Below are 21127 nucleotides of genomic sequence, written 5' to 3'. Positions count from 1 at the left end.
TTGTTTACCTTTTTATTTGTTGAGATTACTGATTTTTCAGGGTGATTCATTTTCAGCTGCTGGCGAGTATAGAAAATAGGTTATATGTTTAGAGAAACCAAAGCAGAGCTGCTTTACATTTTGGGCTTATTGAGTTAGAAGTGAACAAACCATATATTTGTAAAATCCACACCTATGTTCTCTTCTGGCGTCAGGGAGAAATCTAACAGCTTCAAGGTTAAACGTCATACAGCTCGTTTATCTTCAAACCTTTGGTGTTTTGAATTTGTTAATGTTTTACAAGAAGGTACAATGTATGATCATTTATAATATTTCACCCAAATTTTGCATCACTGGAACGCTTTCATGCTATTGCTTTTTCTTCAACAGAACAAAAAAGATTACATTTGAACAATGTTCAGTGGTTTTTGCCCATATTATGAAAGTCAGTGGGATCCAAAGCTTTCAAGCTTTGAATAATGTAGAATCAAACAAGAATGTAAAGACAGGATTGGTGTGTTCTACTTCTTGATCACTTTATATAATAAAAATAACCTTATATTCCCTTTCTAATCAAAACAAACATCAATCAACAAATGCATATAAAGACTAGTGTTGTAGTTGAGACCACCTAAACCAAGACTAGTGTGTTGAGACCAAGACATGACCAAGGCCAGCACTCCTCAAATTTGTTGAAAAGATTTGCCTCTACCTTCTGAGAAATGTATTATATTTAAACAATAAATACAGTTAGGATAATAAGACACTATAGAGCTGCTGCTACCAATCAAATCACTAACAATCGAATTCATCTTTGTGTTGCAGAGAAGTTGCATCTGAATTGGTACACCCGCATAAATAATGTTCAGATCATTTTTTTTAAATAAAATTTTGAATATAGAAATGTGATGGAAAAATTAGGTCTACTTTTAAATATGAAACTGAAATCAAAACACTTACAGAATAATTTATTCAACCCATTTGTTCAAAGCAGCCGATTCATTTAATAACGAAACACGTTGTCTAAAATTGTCTAAAATTTATGTCACTTAATGTTTTTAGAAAATCAACATCACATTTGCTATCGTGCTCATATTCGTGAAAACAGCTCTCTTGCTCTTGTGATATTGCTTGATTATATCATTATATAAAAAACAAGATCTCATACAAGTACGTATTTGCAATCATAACTTGAATTGTGTGGTCATTTATATCAATTTTGGGCATTTTGGATACAATCCTGCATTGATTTTGAACCCGGCAACACAGTAACAAAAGAAATCACATTATAAATAAGTTATTGATTTGTATTTTAAGCAGTGAGTTTTAAATCAAATCACATTAATGATGTAAACAAATAAATCAGACAATTCACCGGCAATTCAGGGATATCCTCTCAGTTGTGGTCTTGAGATAAAATCCTGTAAGTCTGAGACCGAGACGAGACCAAGAACAAATGCAGTCGAGACCGAGACAAGACCAAGACCTTCAAAAAATGGTCGAGACCAAGACCGATCTTGAGTACTACAACACCAACAAAGACTACATCAAATATGATGACAAACGTCATGCCATTTGGACACATGACATGCTACAACCAGTGAGGTTTGACATTTGAGGTCATGAGTTTGGCTGAATTATGAAGAATTTCATTTTTCAGTGAACGAATACTGTAAAATCTGCACTATGTAACTTTTATGATGTCAATCAACATCTGTGATTTAAACACAGACTTGCGTAGGAACATTATTTTGTATTTTACATAATTTGTTTTGGCACATACATTTGGTGGTATGATGTGAACACATGATTACCCAGTTAACTTTCGACCCTCTGAAATTCCTTATGTGTCAAACAAGAAAAAAAATATATATTTGGGTCAATCTTAAATCTCTCCAGATCTTGAAGCTTTTGCCATCTGAAAAGCCATTGATTCTTGGCAATCTCCAAATAAGCGCTCTGCTAACCTTAGCAATAGGGCTACGTATTGACATAGATTCTGATTCACAAGCTCTTGATTGGATTCTGTTGTGATTTCGATTTGATTTGATTCAATATCGATTACTCTGATTATATATCAGGTACAGTGCATGTCAATTTATCTTAAGGACATCAATGTCTCAACTAATGCTGTGAACTCTACAGTAAACCCTATCAGTTCTATAATATTAAAGCTTGAAATTAGTTAAAATTAATTTTATATATATATATATATATATATATATATATATATATATATATATGTTTTTAATCAATTTTTTACTGATATCATTTTTTTATAGATTTGTAGTTCAATTTGGTTGATGACATATAAACAAGCAGTGGCTGTAATAAAAGCCATTTTCATGGCAGATTTATTCAAACATATAATACATGAAACATCACTAACAGGTTAAGTAATATTTTACAGTCTTTATATTTATCAAAAATGCTCTTCTCTAAAGTTATCTCTTCTAGTTACTTGACACTGTTGTATTATTAACGTATTTTCGTTTCTGAAACACAGACTACATGAGACATGATATGTTTCACTAAGTTGTACTGTATCTTTTTATGTCCATTCATGTTTATTTGGTGCTATAACTAGTAGTAAAGAGGAAGAGATGATCGGTTCACGTGCGATCTGTCACGCCACACTGAAGAGCGCCAAAACAACATTTATTGTTTGTATTTCATGATACAATTGACAGAATTTAAAAGCGTTGGGATTATTGGATGTGCTGTAAAATAATGTTTAGTGAAGTTTTGCACATGCATCATCTGAAAACAGCATTGACTAAAAGATTGATACTTTGGATCTAAGAATCAATATTGGTGCATCAAACTGAAGAGCGATAAACACTATATTTATTGTAATAAATAGTCAACCCAGCCATACTTAGCAACCACAATCAATGCCATAGCAACCATCCTGAACACCCTAGCAACCAGAAAGCAATCTCCAAATAACCACTCATCTCACCGTCTGATTCTGATGCCTTAGCAACCATTCAAACACCCGAGCATTGTGAGTTTTGCACGGACAAGCACCTGTTCAGACAATGTACAATTTATACATTTGAATGGCCTCATGCTGGTAAAGGGCATAAATTGTGCGCTGGTGATGTTTTGAAATTATAAATGGCATGAAATGACAATGATACAAAATGACATAAACGCTTCTTAAAATCTCACATCAGAATGTATAATTTAGCACTTTAGACGTCTAATAGGGACCTGCATTTGAATTTAGAAAAAGGCTTGAAAGATGATGCTCCTCCTGAACGCTGCTGCTACGCCACATTAAAACAGAGAGCGGTTCTCTCATTATAGCGCTGATCGAATCCAGAGATCCACAGAGACCAGCGGATTGGACACCCAAATTGACCTAGAGAAGAACAGAAATGGCTTCTTATGAAGGAGCAATTCATTAAAGCAGTGTGATGATCAGTGACATTTATCCCCATACCACAGGATGGTATTTTTACACCTGTCATTATGTGATAAATGGAAGGATCTTGATAAGGAAAGGCAGTGAACGTCATTATTAAGGACTTTATATTCAATCAGCATTGATCACCAAACACGCAGATAATAACACTCATTAACAGCGAGTTAGTGGCCTCTAGAATCTAATTGGCCGCCCCAGGTGCCACTCCAGAATTCTGAACCCTGATTGGCCATTGGTTCCTGAAGGCCATTCTGAGGAAAACGTAACGTTACGTGAGGTTTTGTTGACGTCTTTCCGAGGTTAAAACACTGATTGAGCAATTACACAAGGCATGGTATACTTCAGTAAGTTGTACTGTATCTTTCAATAAACCTTCTGATGTTCATTCATCTTTATTTGGTGCTGTAACTACTCTATCTATTCAATCCCACACGAAATCTGAGGTCTGCTGGTAAGAGACTTGTCTCTGTCCCCTGATCGCAATTAAAGCATAGAGGAGATAAAGCCTTTGCTATTGCCGGCCCTAGGTCCTTCTGGCGTATATCAGATCGGCACAGTCCTGAACTGTTTTTAATCATCTCTTAAAAATCATCTCTTTTTTTTCCCTTGGCTTTCAATTCACTGTGAGCTTCTGTCATGAATGTGTGGTTTTGCCCTGTGTTTCTTCATTTTGTGTGTTGTTCAGCGCTTTGTTTGCCTGTGTCTGCTGTTTATAACTGTGCTTTATGAATAAAACAAACTTGAAACTTAGAGGAAAGAATGACCTGAGGTAGACACAGCGATCTGTCACGCCACATTAAAGAGCACCAAAATGGTATTTATTGTTTGAATTGGGTTATAAAATTGAAATATAACAATTTGAAAATAAAAGCACGAAGCTTATTGCGATTATCTTAAAACAAAAGACTAAAAGATCTTAGATCATCAAAATGAAGATCCACTAAAATAGAGAAATCAATATTTTCTGTACATGTTTGCCTGTTCTTGCTTCTCCGTGTTGTTTGCGTGAAGCAGACACTAACAAAGCACACCATCTGAGAAGCGTTAATAAAACGCCACTGTTTCAGTCACTGATTTCGGCCCTCTAAAATGGTTTTAACTAAAATATTTCTGCTGATTATTAAGTTTTGGTACTGTCTGAAATATTTATTGGTCCACATTTTATTGGAGAGAGTGTATCTGTATTTTCTATTAACATTCATTATAATGGTAATAAAAGGTCAATGAAACATTAAATTATTTTAATACCATGATTTTTGGATGTCATACTATGTTAGCACTAGTGTTGTAATACTCGAGATCGATCTTAAGACCACTTTTTAAAGGTCTTGGTCTCGTCTCGGAATCGACTGCATTTTTACTCTGTGTTGTCTCGGTCTCAGACGAAGAGGACTCAGATTTTATTTCAAGCCCGTTTAAGACCACAACTGAGGGTATATCACGAAATTATTCGTTAACATCATTACTGTGATTAGATGTTAAACTTCCGACCATCACGCATTCAGTGTGAGACTCACGCAATGGACATGCTCTCACGCCATTTCTTACAATATATTTCTTTATATTTTTATTTGTAATTTTATTACAACAAAACATCACAGAAACACTGAGACTGGGTAAGATGCACGTAAATTGTTGCGTCCAACATTGTTGAAATTTACAACTGTACTTTGGTTTCTTTGCAGGGACACCGCCTTCACCTGCCATGTCTATCGGCTCGCTTTCGGGTTAAACTCTCCGCGATTGTGCAACTGGGTTATAGGTTGCCAGGTTGAGGTGACAAACGGGTTGAAATTGTATGGTGTGTGGATTGTGTGAATATAATGCATTTAATACAAGAGCTGGCAACTGGTCAACATTAGACAAACATATTGGTCCGATTATTCATAAAGGAGTCTGGGCCATGCAAATTACGGGAGTTTCCCGGGAGAAATAACAAACCGGGAGGGGTCCGGGAGATACGGCTAAAAAACAAAAGAGAAACCCGGGAAAAACGGGAGTGTTGACGGCACGTTAACCGATCATCTCTACTAGCTAATAGTAAATAAACACGAATGAACAATGTTGAAAGGTACAGTAGCCTACAACTTACCGAAATGTATATTCCTCATACATAATATCGATCATCAGTGTTTTTCAACCGCGGAAAACAGCTGGAGAACAATTGTCACATAACATTTACCTCAGGAAAGCCATTTAATGACCATAAACGCACGTTAGTTGGCTAGAAAAAAATAGCTATAGAGAGTATTTTGCCTAATATGTGTAAGCTACTATATTCCATATTTATTATATTTTACTTACATCATTAAATAAAGTTGTTATTATAATAAAAAAAAAAGCATTATATTTAATTTGAGTTGTTTTTTACCTTAAATAATACTACCAGCTGATAGGGCTCTCTGTGTGTTTACAGCATTAGGTGAGAGTTTTTTTTTTCTTGAGAAAAATTAACACCTATCTTGTGTACCTAATTTTTATCCAAATGATCAATATTGAATCAAATCACAAGAATTTAATTGAATTGGAATCGTGAAATTTGTGTCAAGCAATAATAAAAAACGTAGCTTACCAGAAAATGTAAACATTGTAACATGTTGTCACTAAACCTAATAAAATTGTTTAATTACTAAAATGTTTTGACAATCACAATACACTTATTGTGATGCAAGATTATTTATTTATTTTTACATCCCCCAAATCCAAACTGGGCGATATTAACCAAAAACATAGGCCTAAGTCAAACCACGTGAAATATTTACAAACTGTAATCAAAATAATATACAAATACAGGGTTTCCTTCCCCGTTGCACAATATGTACCAACATGTAAATTAAAAATATATATCAAATAATTTGCCTACTAGGCAAGACTTAATGCATGGATCATATGACGCATGTTCCACCACCTGTTATTCACATTAATTTAAGACGTAGGCCTAATGGACTGTGTCTAGATTAATACCTAATCGAGATTAGCATTTTTATGGATCTTTGAGTTTTAAAATGGCCGCATATGCATATTCCACATTTTATCATAAGTGTGTCTTGCAGTGTGGGGACTTGCACTGGTCTTGACTCGGTCTCGGCTTGTCTTGGTCTTGGTCATGACTTGGTCTCGGTTTAGGTGGTCTTGACTACAACACTAGTTAGCACTATGATATTCTTTGAACTACCTTTGGAGTATTGTGTAAATATTGTGTTGTATGAATATGTTAACTAATCAGTAGCGTATTCCAGAGCACCATGGTCCTCTAATCTGATTCCATCACCGCACCACGGTACCAGCACAGTGTTTTTCTCGATCGTGGAGACTGCAGTGAGACAGATGTTGGTGTGTTTGGTATTCTGTGTGTGTTGAAGAGGGACAGACGTGTGTGTAATGGGCTGTTCTCAGCGGCACTGAGGCCTTGTTGCTGTTGACCTGCATTTAGACTCAGGCAGGGTGAGATCAAGCGTCTGATGGTGCCAGCGCAGGTCACGACCTCTATCGGCTGTCAACACAACACGCATCTCAATCACACTCCTCTGACGGCACTGCTGCAGGAATTCACTTCTTTCTGCACGCATGAGTGTGTTTTAAAGTCATTTATCATTTCTAAACCAAATGGAAAGTCTCCTGTCAAGAAAACTGGAAGAACCGCCCCACAATTACGCTATTGATTGATCCTATGGCTGCAACTGAAGTCTATGGAAGCTTGTTTCCGCCACAGAATAAAGCATTTTAAAAGATAATTGCGACTTTATTTCTCAGAATTGCGTGTTATGAAGTCAGAATTACATGATATAAAGGCGCAATTGTGAGAAAAAGTCAGAATTGCAAGTATAATTCTAATATCACGTAATTCTGACTTTATAAAACACAATTGTGACTTTATATCATGCAATTCTAAATGAATAAAACAATTGTGACTTTATATCGTGCAATTCTGAGATGTAAACTCACAATTGTGAGAAACAAAGTCGATATTACTTTTTTTTTATTTTTTAGTCTGTGGTGGAAAAAAGCTTCTATAGAAATCACATATTTCCCATAATATCAAAAATATAACTTAATTTTTTTTTTTTTTTGTGAACCTGAAAATGAACCTGCCACAATTAATTTCCTCAACTGTCCTGAGCGTCTTCCGTGCATGACACACTTTTACGTCATACACAGGGCCGGCCCGAGGCATAAGCGAACTAAGCGGCTGCTTGGGGCCCCCTCGCCACCAGGGGGCCCCCAAGCGAGTTTTTCTTTTTCTTTTTTTTTTACATATTAATTAAATTAAACAAGCGACATAAATAAATGAATGGATTAATAATTCAAAACACGAAAATTCTGATTTCATGATCAATATACCTGCCTACAACTGCGGCTGTGTCTGCCAGTGTTTGAGTCATGCGCATAACCTCGCGTGCATAAACAATTCGTGCGTAAAGTCACGGTATAGTTAAGCCATGTCACAAAAATTTTATTTGATCAATGATTTATCCTTTAAATTTAATGATATTCAGAACAGAACAAGAATAAAAAAATAACTATAAACAAGCCAAAACGAAATAATTTAAAGCGAAAGTGAAAGCGGCGTTGGTCTCACGTATCTCTCTCATTATAATCAAAATGTTTCAACATTCGCGATGGATTTGGATGGTAAACTATTCTTTATTATAGCCTTTGTACTACTAACGTTCCAATATCGAGGGAAAAAAAACATTCTCTTCACATGTGCAGAAATGTGCTTGAAATCCAATATTGAAGGAAAAAATCATTCTCTTCACATGCGCAAAAATGTGCTTGGAAACGTCACAGTGGAGCGGTGCTTAGGCTACGCAGCGCTGAATGGTACGAATTGTAGTTTACTACTGACTATTTAAACAGAGCAGTGTAATTTTTATATGTTAGGTTGACTATTTTATTATTATATTTTATTACTGCTATAACAGGCTGCGATGTCTGGAATATGGTGTGTGTGTGTGTGTGTGTGTGTGTGTGTGTGTGTGTGTGTGTGTGTGTGTGTGTGTGTGTGTGTGTGTGTGTGTGTGAGGCGCGGGCGCGATCGATCAGTGGAAACAAAAACAAGCTCCGTCATGTTCATACAAGACATCATTCAAACTGCAAAGTGTTGCAAAACGTTGGAGGATATTTTGCAAATAATTTTTTTTAATATGTTTTGTTACAATTTGTTTTCAGAAGTTTCAAAGAGTAGCCTAAGTAAAAGAGTAAAGAAAAAGTTAAAACATTTTTATTTATTTTGTATTAATACGTAACCTCATTGTATTAATTTATAATGTAACATTATAGAGTGACATTGTGTCAATAATCGTCAAGCACAGGTGACCCCGCGTGGTGGGAGGGGGCCCCCAAATCAAATTCTGCTTAGGGCCCCCAAAAGGCTCGGGCCGGCACTGGTCATACAAATAGTCAACCTCCTACATAACTTTTCAGTGCATGTTTTTTTCTGCATCTTGTAACAGAAAGAATGTTTTTGTTTTTAGGGAAGCTCTTAACACTAAACAACAAAGAACAAAAAGTGCAATTCTTGTGCAAAAAAAAAATATATACATATAAAAACTGTCTGGGGAAAAGGCACCTCAAATTTATGCACATTAAGACATTGTTATCTTAGCAGTATTAACAACAAAATCGTTACACAAACTGTGAATAAATCATAATTTGCATGCGTACAGAATTCAGTCAGTGAGTGTTGACACTTCTGACTGGCCATTGCATTTATAAATCAACAGAAACTTGTGCGATTTGGTGCAACTCTTACGCCCGTTTCACACATACTCCGTGTGCAGTGCGTGTGCGGTCCGTGTTGCAGTGCGTATGCGGTGCAGGAACAGCACGCGCAATAGTGCTTTCACATATGCTGCGTTTGCAGTGCGGAACTGATCCGCGGCTGTAGCCACAAACACATAGACCTACTCATTATTTTTATTTCAAATCCAGAAGTTATCAGCAACTTTTATTTTAAAAAGTTTTAGGATTCTCTTTGTACACATCCTCCCTTGTCTGTCTTGGCGTCGCTCTATCTTTTTGAGCTGACTAATATAAACGCCAACGAGGAGGAGAAAGAAGCGTCGACAGATCAAACAATTGTCTTTAGAATTGTATTTTTGTTTTCTTTGTTAGGCTAGTTGTTGTCCGTGCTGTTATATTTCGTTCACTGGATGGAATGTTCGTTATTATTGTGAGTCTTTGTGACGTCTGTTGTGAGTGAGTAAATAAATAATTGCACTGATTCCGCCGTTTACTTGTTCTTGTTTAGGATCTCTTCTCTCAGAGTTGATATTTTTATGAGAGGTCGTAACACAACGTATTATTCAATACATTACTTCTAGATTATATATTAAGTTGCTCAAGCAGTGGTAAAATATTGAACCATGTAGCTACTTATATTTAAAATTGCATACATTTTAAATTAAAACTTAATTTACAAAAACAGCAGATTCATACCTTTTCTATTTAAATCGTTATACAAAGTCTTGCATGTCACAACTAACTTGTTTTTCCACCTCCACGAATGAGACGAGTGTCGTTATGTTGCCTTGTTGAAGTAAATTGTAGTTTTCCTTGCTTTACCTCGTCTTAAAATAAAAAGATGACTGTGAAAAATGGTACTATTTAATTAAATGCATTCATGGTGAAATTATTACATTTTCATATCAATCTGTGTGCATTTTAAACACGAACCATGCGTTGTCACTTTAATTCAGCGTTTGCAGCACAGCAAAAAATAGACTCGGTACGGAAACGATCTCTGCACTGCTGTATACGCACTGCAACTGGAACGGATCGACGGACTGCATCCGTGTGCAGTGTGAAAGCTCTAACCTGTTAACATGGGTGCAGAAAAAAATACGCACCGCACACGCACTGCAAACGGAGTATGTGTGAAACGGGCGTTAGCGTTGCAAAAAAGACATGCAAAAATAAGTATTTGATGCACCGTGAGGATATCTAAATATAATGCCGCAATCTACACTTTTCATTCATTTTCACATTTCCTTTTGTATTTATTTTAATTCTGCAGGGGCAAGTTTTTTACCCACATCTTGAATTTTGGGGGCATTTTTGTTCATTCATGCCTTTCTGCCCCAAGCCCCGTTAATTTCTCATATGGGATCTCTGTGTTACAATGTATATGTTTTATTATATGATATGATTATATCATTTTTTTTTTAAATGTGGTTTTATTATTAATATGGTGATTATCTCTAAGGTGGACACAACTTAATACATGATTTTTAAACATCTGAATCTAACCATGTCATGTCAACAAATGGAAAAGTCAGCCAGCTTTTTATTATTATATCAGTTATTGTGCCTTTCGCACAAATACCATAATTTTACATATTCTTCAATTAATCAAAAACTGTTTACCTTTGACAAAACTGAAAAACTTTAACAATACCTATTCTATAATTTTATCGATTTTCATTTGTTTGCTATATAAATTATTTTAAATCATTAAGTTGTGTCCACGCGCTTGGATTACTGTAATGCTCTATATGTAGGAATTAGTCAATCTCTTATTTCAAAATTGCAGCTGGTTCAAAACGCTGCAGCGAGGCTCCTTACTGGTATTAAGAAAAGGGAGCATATTACACCTGTTTTGAAAAGGCTTCATTGGCTCCCTGTGAAATATCGGATACAGTATAAGGTTTTGTTATATGTTTATAAAGCTGTTCACGAGTTGGCCCCGGAATATATCAAGGATTTGGTGCTTATGAACTCTGGTAGATCTCAAAGGTCCTTTAATTGTTTACTGCTTTTTGTTCCAAGAACTCGTCTTAAAACGAAAGGGGATCGAGCTTTTTCAGTCGTTGGCCCTAGACTGTGGAATGCTCTTCCCGCTGATATTAGATCTGTACCGTCAGTTGATGTTTTTAAAATTCGTGTGAAAACGTATTTGTATTCTGTTTCTTTTAATTCTTGACTCTGTCATTGCATATTTTGATTTTTTTGTATGTTTTTTCTTGTTTTTAGATGTACAGTCCTTTGGTCTACGGCGTAGTAGAAAGGGCTATATAAATAAATGAGACTTGAGACTATTAAATATTTTATCAAATTAGTGCAGAATCAAGTTTCCTTTGCTTCAAGATCCCGGATCTTGTCGAGAATCAGCCAAATGTCCATGTGCATAATGAAATGTTTAGATAACTGCTGTGTTCAGTTTCTGTGCCATCTAGTGGTTTAGAGGAGAATAAAATCAAAGGTAACACTTTATTTTGATTGTCCACTTTAGACGTTCGACTAACTATAAGTAACTTTGCAACTACATGCCAACTAACTCTCATTAGAGTATTAGTAGACTGTCTGATTAATATATGCACACACTTTGTTTTGATGCTCCCCAATAGACATTATCCTAATCTACATGTCTATGCTACACCCTAACAGTCTACTAATACTTTAATGACTGCTAGTTGACATGTAGTTGCAAAGTTGCTTATAGTTGTGAACCTTTGGAAATAAAGTGTAACTAAATCGAATGCACCGTTTACCCCAGTGCGCCTTTATCCCCACTGTAACCTCTTCACTCCAGACGAGTGTGTGTTTCCTGATGTGTGATGCTGTGTGTGCCACAGGTGCAGCGCTCCAGAAACAAGCAGATGAGGGAGATGTTTCCCGACGGATTCGGGATCCATCACGCCGGGATGTTACGGCAGGACCGAACACTCATGGAAAACATGTTTTCCAGAGGATACATAAAGATTCTGGTGTGCACCGCCACGCTGGCCTGGGGTGTTAACTTACCCGCTCACGCAGTCATCATCAAGGTCAGGACACATCGCCGCTGGCTTGTGTATGTGTGGATGAAATTATTAAAGTGCCCATATTATGCTTTTCAGCTATTACCTTTCATGTAGTATGTTTATAGCTGTTTGTAAATGTAAAATATCTGCAAAGATCAAAGTGCAGATAAATGGAGTTTTTGTCAATCAAAAGAAAGAAGCGATTCTGAACTGCCTGAAACAAGGCGTCAGTAATTCCACTCTTACTTTTTGCATGAACCTATGTAGGATTGTCTCAAATTTGCATAATGGTCTTCATTGGCTGCCCATGAACAGTCTACAAATACTGTAGTTGTAGCGAAGGCTGGAAAAAGTTGTTTAGTTTTGGCAACATGTCAAAAATCCATTTTGATGCACTTGCAAAGCAATTTATACAGTAAAATTGACACCATCATTGCTGTTCATGTAATTGTGTATCAAATGCTGAGAAAGAGCTGAAATTCATAAATGCTAATGGGGGTTTGGTTTTGGGCACGCACTGTTACCGGTCAACCAATCACAACAGACTGAGACATCTGACCAATCAGAGCAAAGTAGACCAATCACAACACACTGGGTCATCTGACCAATCAGAGCAGAGTAGAGCAATCACAACAGACTGTTTCATCTGACCAATCAGAGCAGAGTAGACCAATCACAAGAGACTGGGCCATCTGACCAATCAGAGCAGAGTAGACCAATCACAAAAGACTGGGCCATCTGACCAATCAGAGCAGAGTAGACCAATCACAACAGACTGAGTCATCTGACCAATCAGAGCAGAGTAGACCAATCACAACAGACTGAGCCATCTGACCAATCAGAGCAGAGTAGACCAATCACAACAGACTGGGTCATCTGACCAATCAGAGCAGAGTAGACCAATCACAACAGACTGAGTCATCTGACCAATCAGAGCAGAGTAGACCAATCACAACAGACTGAGCCATCTGACCAATCAGAGCAGAGTAGACCAATCACAACAGACTGGGTCATCTGACCAATCAGAGCAGAGTAGACCAATCACAACAGACTGGGTCATCTGACCAATCAGAGCAGAGTAGACCAATCACAACAGACTGGGTCATCTGACCAATCAGAGCAGAGTAGACCAATCACAACAGACTGGGCCATCTGACCAATCAGAGCAGAGTAGACCAATCACAACAGACTGGGTCATCTGACCAATCAGAGCAGAGTAGACCAATCACAACAGACTGGGTCATCTGACCAGTCAGAGCAGAATAAGGTCCTGGGAAGGAGGGGTTTAGAGAGACTGAATTCTTTATCGAACTGTTTCAGAGACTGTGAGAAAAGTCATGTCTATATTGTATATTATGAGAAAATAAAGTGTTTTTGGCCTTGGCTGCATGTAACCCTGTTGAAGGAGACTCCAAAGCAAAATTCAGATCCTTTGAGGATGCTTTAAATAAGCATAATAGGGGCACTTGAATCATAATTCTGGAATCTAGAGAATGAGCTTTAATTGATTCCTGTCTGATATCAGGGCACTAATATCTATGATGCCAAGCGTGGAGCGCTGGTGGATCTGGGCATCCTGGACGTGATGCAGATCTTCGGTCGGGCCGGACGGCCACAGTTTGACAAGTACGGAGAGGGAACCATCATCACGACCCATGAGAAGCTGAGCCATTACCTGACGCTACTGACCCAGCAGAACCCCATCGAGAGCCAGTTCCAGCAGAGCCTATCTGACAACCTCAACGCTGAGGTACAGTCACACACACTGCCAACCTCAACGCTGAGATACAGCCACACACACTGCCAACCTCAACGCTGAGGTACAGTCCCACACACACTGCCGTCAGCAACGCTGAGGTACTGCCACACACACTGCCAACCTCAACGCTGAGGTACAGTCCCACACACACTGCCGTCAGCAACGCTGAGGTACTGCCACACACACTGCCAACCTCAACGCTGAGGTACAGCCACACACACTGCCAACCTCAACGCTGAGGTACAGCCACACACACTGCCAACCTCAACGCTGAGGTACTGCCACACACACTGCCAAACTCAACACTGAAGTACAGCCACACACACTGCCAACCTCAACGCTGAGGTACAGCCACACACACTGCCAACCTCAACGCTGAGGTACTGCCACACACACTGCCAAACTCAACGCTGAAGTACAGCCACACACACTGCCAACCTCAACGCTGAGGTACTGCCACACACACTGCCAACCTCAACGCTGAAGTGCAGCCACACACACTGCCAACCTCAACACTGAGGTACAGCCAGACACACTGCCAACCTCAACGCTGAAGTACAGCCACACTCACTGCCAACCTCAACGCTGAGGTACTGCCACACACACTGCCAACATCAACGCTGAAGTACAGCCCCACACACTGCCAACCTCAACACTGAGGTACAGCCACACACACTGCCAACCTCAACGCTGAAGTACAGCCACACTCACTGCCAACATCAACACTGAGGTACAGCCACACACACACTGCCAACCTCAACACTGAAGTACAGCCACACACACTGCCAACCTCAACGCTGAAGTACAGCCACACACACTGCCAACCTCAACGCTGAAGTACAGCCACACACACTGCCAACCTCAACGCTGAAGTACAGCCACACACACTGCCAACCTCAACGCTGAAGTACAGCCACACACACTGCCAACCTCAACGCTGAGGTACAGCCACACACTGCCAACCTCAACGCTGAGGTACAGTCACACACACACTGCCAACCTCAACGCTGAAGTACAGCCACACACACTGCCAACCTCAACGCTGAAGTACTGCCACACACACTGCCAACCTCAACGCTGAGGTACAGCCACACACTGCCAACCTCAATGCTGAGGTACAGTCACACACACACTGCCAACCTCAACGCTGAAGTACAGCCACACACACTGCCAAACTAAACACTGAGGTACAGCCACACACACTGCCAACCTCAACGCTGAGGTACTGCCACACACACTGCCAACCTCAACGCTGAGGTACAGCCACACACACTGCCAACCTCAACACTGAGGTACAGTCACACACACACTGCCAACCTCAACGCTGAGGTACTGCCACACACACTGCCAACCTCAACGCTGAGGTACTGCCACACACACTGCCAACCTCAACGCTGAGATACAGACACACACACTGCCAACCTCAACGCTGAGGTACTGCCACACACACTGCCAACCTCAACGCTGAGGTAGTCACACACACACTGCCAACCTCAACGCTGAGGTACAGTCCCACACACTGCCAACCTCAACGCTGAGGTACTGCCACACACACTGCCAACCTCAACTCTGAGGTACTGCCACACACACTGCCAACCTCAACTCTGAGGTACTGCCACACACATTGCCAACCTCAACGCTGAGGTACTGCCACACACACTGCCAACCTCAACGCTGAGGTACTGCCACACACACTGCCAACCTCAACGCTGAGATACAGCCACACACACTGCCAACCTCAACGCTGAGGTACTGCCACACACACTGCCAACCTCAACGCTGAGATACAGCCACACACACTGCCAACCTCAACGCTGAGGTACAGCCACACACACTGCCAACCTCAACGCTGAGGTACAGCCACACACACCGCCAACCTCAACGCTGAGGTACTGCCACACACACCGCCAACCTCAACGCTGAGATACAGCCACACACACTGCCAACCTCAACGCTGAGGTACTGCCACACACACTGCCAACCTCAACGCTGAGATACAGCCACACACACACTGCCAACCTCAACGCTGAGGTACAGCCACACACACCGCCAACCTCAACGCTGAAGTACAGCCACACACACCGTCAACCTCAACGCTGAGGTACTGCCACACACACTGCCAACCTCAATGCTGAGGTACAGCCACACACACCGCTAACCTCAACGCTGAGGTACTGCCACACACACTGCCAACCTCAACGCTGAGGTACTGCCACACACACCGCCAACCTCAACGCTGAGATACAGCCACACACACTGCCAACCTCAACGCTGAGGTACAGCCACACACACTGCCAATCTCAACGCTGAGGTACAGTCACACACACACTGCCAACCTCAACGCTGAGGTACAGCCACACACACTGCCAACCTCAACGCTGAGGTACTGCGACACACACTGCCAACCTCAACGCTGAGGTACTGCCACACACACTGCCAACCTCAACGCTGAGATACAGCCACACACACCGCCAACCTCAACGCTGAGGTACTGCCACACACACTGCCAACCTCAACGCTGAGGTACAGCCACACACACTGCCAACCTCAACGCTGAAGTACAGCCACACACACCGCCAACCTCAACGCCTTTGGTACTGCCACACACACTGCCAACCTCAACGCTGAAGTACAGCCACACACACTGCCAACCTCAACGCCTTTGGTACTGCCACACACACTGCCAACCTCAACGCTGAGGTACTGCCACACACACTGCCAACCTCAACGCTGAGATACAGCCACACACACTGCCAACCTCAACGCTGAGGTACTGCCACACACACTGCCAACCTCAACGCTGAGATACAGCCACACACACTGCCAACCTCAATGCTGAGGTACAGCCACACACACCGCCAACCTCAACGCTGAGGTACTGCCACACACACTGCCAACCTCAACGCTGAGGTACAGTCCCACACACACTGCCAACCTCAACGCTGAGGTACAGCCACACACACTGCCAACCTCAACGCTGATCTACAGCCACACACACTGCCAACCTCAATGCTGAGGTACAGCCACACACACTGCCAACCTCAACGCTGAGGTACAGCCACACACACTGCCAATCTCAACGCTGAGGTACAGTCACACACACACTGCCAACCTCAACGCTGAGGTACAGTCACACACACTGCCAATCTCAACGCTGAGGTACAGCCAGTAGGGGTTGCACGACTACTGATTTCTGCTAGTCGATTTCTTATCAAAACAATACTCGAGTTACTCGATTACTCGTCGTTCACGCTACTGTAAATGAAAAGACATGAAATAGCTAGATCTGATCAATAAACATTTATTTACGGCCGCGCGCGCTTTCCACACGTTTTTAGACGCAATATGTGAACGGCCTCTTGCAGAGTTGGCCAATTACAATATTTTTGTCATCCTTGATGAAATACTTCCACACATTTGACGTGTGGTGTCTGTTGGTGACGTTCGCCATTTTTAATTGATTTATGGTTAATGGACGCTCGAGTAGTCGATTGTTTCCGACAGCGTCGATTAGTGGTTGAAGTAGTCGATCTATCGACTACTCGACTAGTCTATGCAAGCCCTAACAGCCACACACACTGCCAACCTCAATGCTGAGGTACAGCCACACACACTGCCAACCTCAACACTGAGGTACAGCCACACACACTGCCAACCTCAACACTGAGGTACAGCCACACACACTGCCAACCTCAACACTGAGGTACAGCCACACACACTGCCAACCTCAATGCTGAGGTACAGCCACACACACTGCCAACCTCAACACTGAGGTACAGCCACACACACTGCCAACATCAACACTGAGGTACAGCCACACACACTGCCAACCTCAATGCTGAGGTACAGCCACACACACTGCCAACCTCAACACTGAGGTACAGCCACACACACTGCCAACCTCAACACTGAGGTACAGCCACACACACTGCCAACCTCAACGCTGAGGTACAGCCACACACACCGCCAACCTCAACCTCACGGCTGGTTAGGACAAAACCTCGGATTAAAGTGATAGTTCACCGAAAAATTTAAATTAGCCCATGATTTACTCACCCTGAAGTCATCCTAGGTGTATATGACATTCTTCTTTCAGACGAATCCAATCGGATTTATATATTTAAAAAATATGTCCTGGCTCTTCCAATCTCTATAATGAGAGTGAATGGGTGTCTGTATTTGGAAGTCCATCAAAGCGCATTCATCCATGATAAAAGTGCTCGACGCGGCTCTGCGGGGGTTAATTAAGGCCTTCTGAAGTGAAGCGATGCATCCGTGTAAGAAAAATATCCATATTTAAAACTTTATCCACTAAAATAACTAGCTTCCGGCATACGGCTGAACGCAAGTCGACTTACACCAACAGTGTAACCCTTGAACTTGACACACCATGTAATGTGTAACAGTGTAATAAATGTAGGCACTGACAGTGACAAGCCTATTCTTTAAATTTGACAATAAGTGTTCTGTTCTCAGCTACAATTTGTTTAATGCCAACAGTTGTAAACTTGTTTATAAATAAATGAAAAGCCTGTTTAAATGAACAACATCTGCCCTCTTGCTGTATCAGAATCTCAGATATCATTTATGATGGTCAGTGTCACAATAATGTGTCTATTCCTAAGATCAAGCTGCCTCATGATTACATGACCTTGAGAATAACTCATTTTTTAAATACTGTAAATGGTAGATTATAAGACTGTATAATTTATGCTGGTGTATGGTAGCATACACCAGTTTTACAAGTTTTAAAAGTTTTACACTTTTTTATATAAAATGTAAAAAAAAAAGAAAAAAACATTAACAGTGTATAACGAATCTAACTGAAAACTGTGACCACAGAGCCGTGATGCAAACCAAACCGAGGATTTTGTGAACCGTTCCACCCCTAATATATATATATTGACAGAAGCACAACTAAATTACAAAAAAATTAATTTAAAATAAAATGAAGCTAATTCAAAATATGAATAAAAATGTAATATTAGATTATATAAATCATCTCCTACTCTAGAGTCACAAATTGTTCTAACACTTAAACCCAAAGTCTTTTTGTTTCTAAATTGTATTTATTTTATTTTTCACTAAATTTAGGTTGCACTGGACAAGGAGTTTCACTTTAGTTTTTGTTTGTTTGCAAACGTATGTTTTTATTTTTTTAAAAATTGTGTTAGCAACAATATTTGACTGCTAGAATGTGTCTTTGTAATTAAATTACTGATAATAAGCTTGGAAAATAATTCAATGAGCTTAATGAACTCAGATGCTTATAATAGTAGAAGGAAAGGGCTGTTCCTGTCTCCGCCACATGATGGCAGCATCTGCACGCGTTATCCCACACAAACTCATGATCAGTTCATCCAACAGAAGGCGCACTGACATCACACATCAGTTGAATGTTCGATTAAAATCATTCCTGCATGTAGTATTACTACTGTGTCTGTGCATGGCATATCAATTATATTAAGTCCAAGATCTCAATCACATAGTTAGTAATATTAAACACAACCCACACCCCTAGAAAACATTAGTATTTGATTTAAAGTGCTTAAAATGTGATGCTTGCTTTTTGGTTGTTTTGTGCAGATCGCTCTAGGGACGGTCACTAATGTTGATGAAGCCGTCCGCTGGTTGAGTTACACGTATCTGTACGTGCGAATGAGAGCCAATCCACTGGTTTACGGGATCAACCACAAGGCCTGTCAGGTGCTCATGCTCTCATAATCTGCTCTTAATATTCTCAGTAGTTAAATGCCACATAAGATTCGCCGGTTTTCAGTTTTTATTGATATTTTCAGTGTAAATATATATTTATATAAGTCATAACATCTATATATTTAGAATATGGTTATAATATATATTAGTTATGCAGTTATATTTTCTTCTCTTGTTTATTATGTCAAATGGTTTGTTGTGTAATATTTTGATAATAGTTGATGATAATTGCGGTGTTGTTCAGATGGACCCGCAGCTGGAGCTCTACAGGAAGGAGTTAGTGGTGGAGTCGGGCAGAAAGCTGGATAAAGCTCGGATGATCCGCTTCGACGAGAGGACGGGTTATTTCGCGTCCACAGATCTTGGCAGGACAGCCAGTCATTTCTACATAAAGTACAACACTATGGAGGTGAGATGTGTGTGAATGTAGAGAGCAGGATTTCATTCTCAAAGAAAACATGACGGTTAACTTGGCAAAAGACCTATTGCTTTAGTCCACAATTTTAAATCTATGATACTGAGTCTTTTATTCAGCAAGGACACATTAAATTAATCAAAAGTGACAGTGAATAAAGTTATAACATTACAAAAGGTTTATGTTTCAAATAAATGCTGTGCTTTTGAACTTTCCATTCATCAAATAAATCTGAAAAAAATTATGTTTTCCACAAATAACTGTTTGCAACATTGATAATAATCATAAATGTTTCTTGAGCATCACAATGATTTTTTTATTCAGCAAGGATGCATTAAATTGATCAAATGTGACAGCAAAGACATTTATAATATTACAAAAGATTTCTATTTTAAATAGAAGTCTGTTCTTAGAACTTTATATTCGTCAAAGTATCCTAACAAAAAATTTATTTATAATTCTCCACAAAAATATTGCGCAGCACGACTGTTTTCAGCATTGATCATAAATGTTTCTTGAGCATCAAATCATCATATTAGAGTAATTTCTGAAGGATCATGTGACACTGAAGACTGGAGTAGTGATGCTGAAAATTCAGCTTTGATTGGCTTAATGCATATTAAGTGCATATTTGACTATTTAATATTCTTTCTTTACATTCCACAGACTTTCAATGAGCTTTTTAGCGCGCAGAAGACCGAAGCAGACATTCTGAGCATCGTTTCAAAAGCTGAAGAGTTTGAGCAGATCAAGGTGAGAGGTCGTCAATTCCACACACACACACAGAAAATGGTCTTTAGTAACGGGTAAGTGAAGTGTGTGTGTCACTGAGGTGTGTGTGTGTGTGTGACGCACAGGTCCGGGACGAGGAGATGGAGGAGCTGGAGAAGATGTTGTGTGATTTCTGTGAGCTTCCAGCGGCTGGAGGAGTGGAGAACGGTTACGGGAAGATAAATATCCTCCTCCAGACGTACATCGGGCGCGGGGAAGTGGACAGCTTCTCCCTCATCTCTGACCTGTCTTATGTAGCGCAGGTGAGACGCTTCGGCTTCATTCTACGCGCTTTAAAAGTGGCTCGTTAAACC

The 21127-nt window shown here is 40.1% G+C and overlaps 1 protein-coding gene across 1 annotated transcript in view; it reads left to right on the top strand.

The window, feature by feature from the left end:
- The window catches only part of ascc3 (activating signal cointegrator 1 complex subunit 3), a 253571-nt gene that overhangs the window by 155023 nt on the left and 77421 nt on the right, over positions 1-21127 (top strand). Inside the window, exons 15-20 of the mRNA XM_081388469.1 lie at positions 11986-12177; positions 13679-13903; positions 19499-19618; positions 19872-20036; positions 20709-20795; positions 20900-21076. Of these exons, the coding sequence (XP_081244595.1) occupies positions 11986-12177; positions 13679-13903; positions 19499-19618; positions 19872-20036; positions 20709-20795; positions 20900-21076 (966 nt within the window). The remainder of the gene's footprint in view (positions 1-11985; positions 12178-13678; positions 13904-19498; positions 19619-19871; positions 20037-20708; positions 20796-20899; positions 21077-21127) is intronic.

The sequence above is a fragment of the Scardinius erythrophthalmus genome (genome assembly GCF_964197995.2).
Source record: "Scardinius erythrophthalmus genome assembly, chromosome: 16".
Classification (NCBI taxonomy): domain Eukaryota; kingdom Metazoa; phylum Chordata; class Actinopteri; order Cypriniformes; family Leuciscidae; genus Scardinius; species Scardinius erythrophthalmus.
Note: the sequence above shows the minus strand (reverse complement) of the source record. Positions and strands in the feature narration are given on the sequence as shown.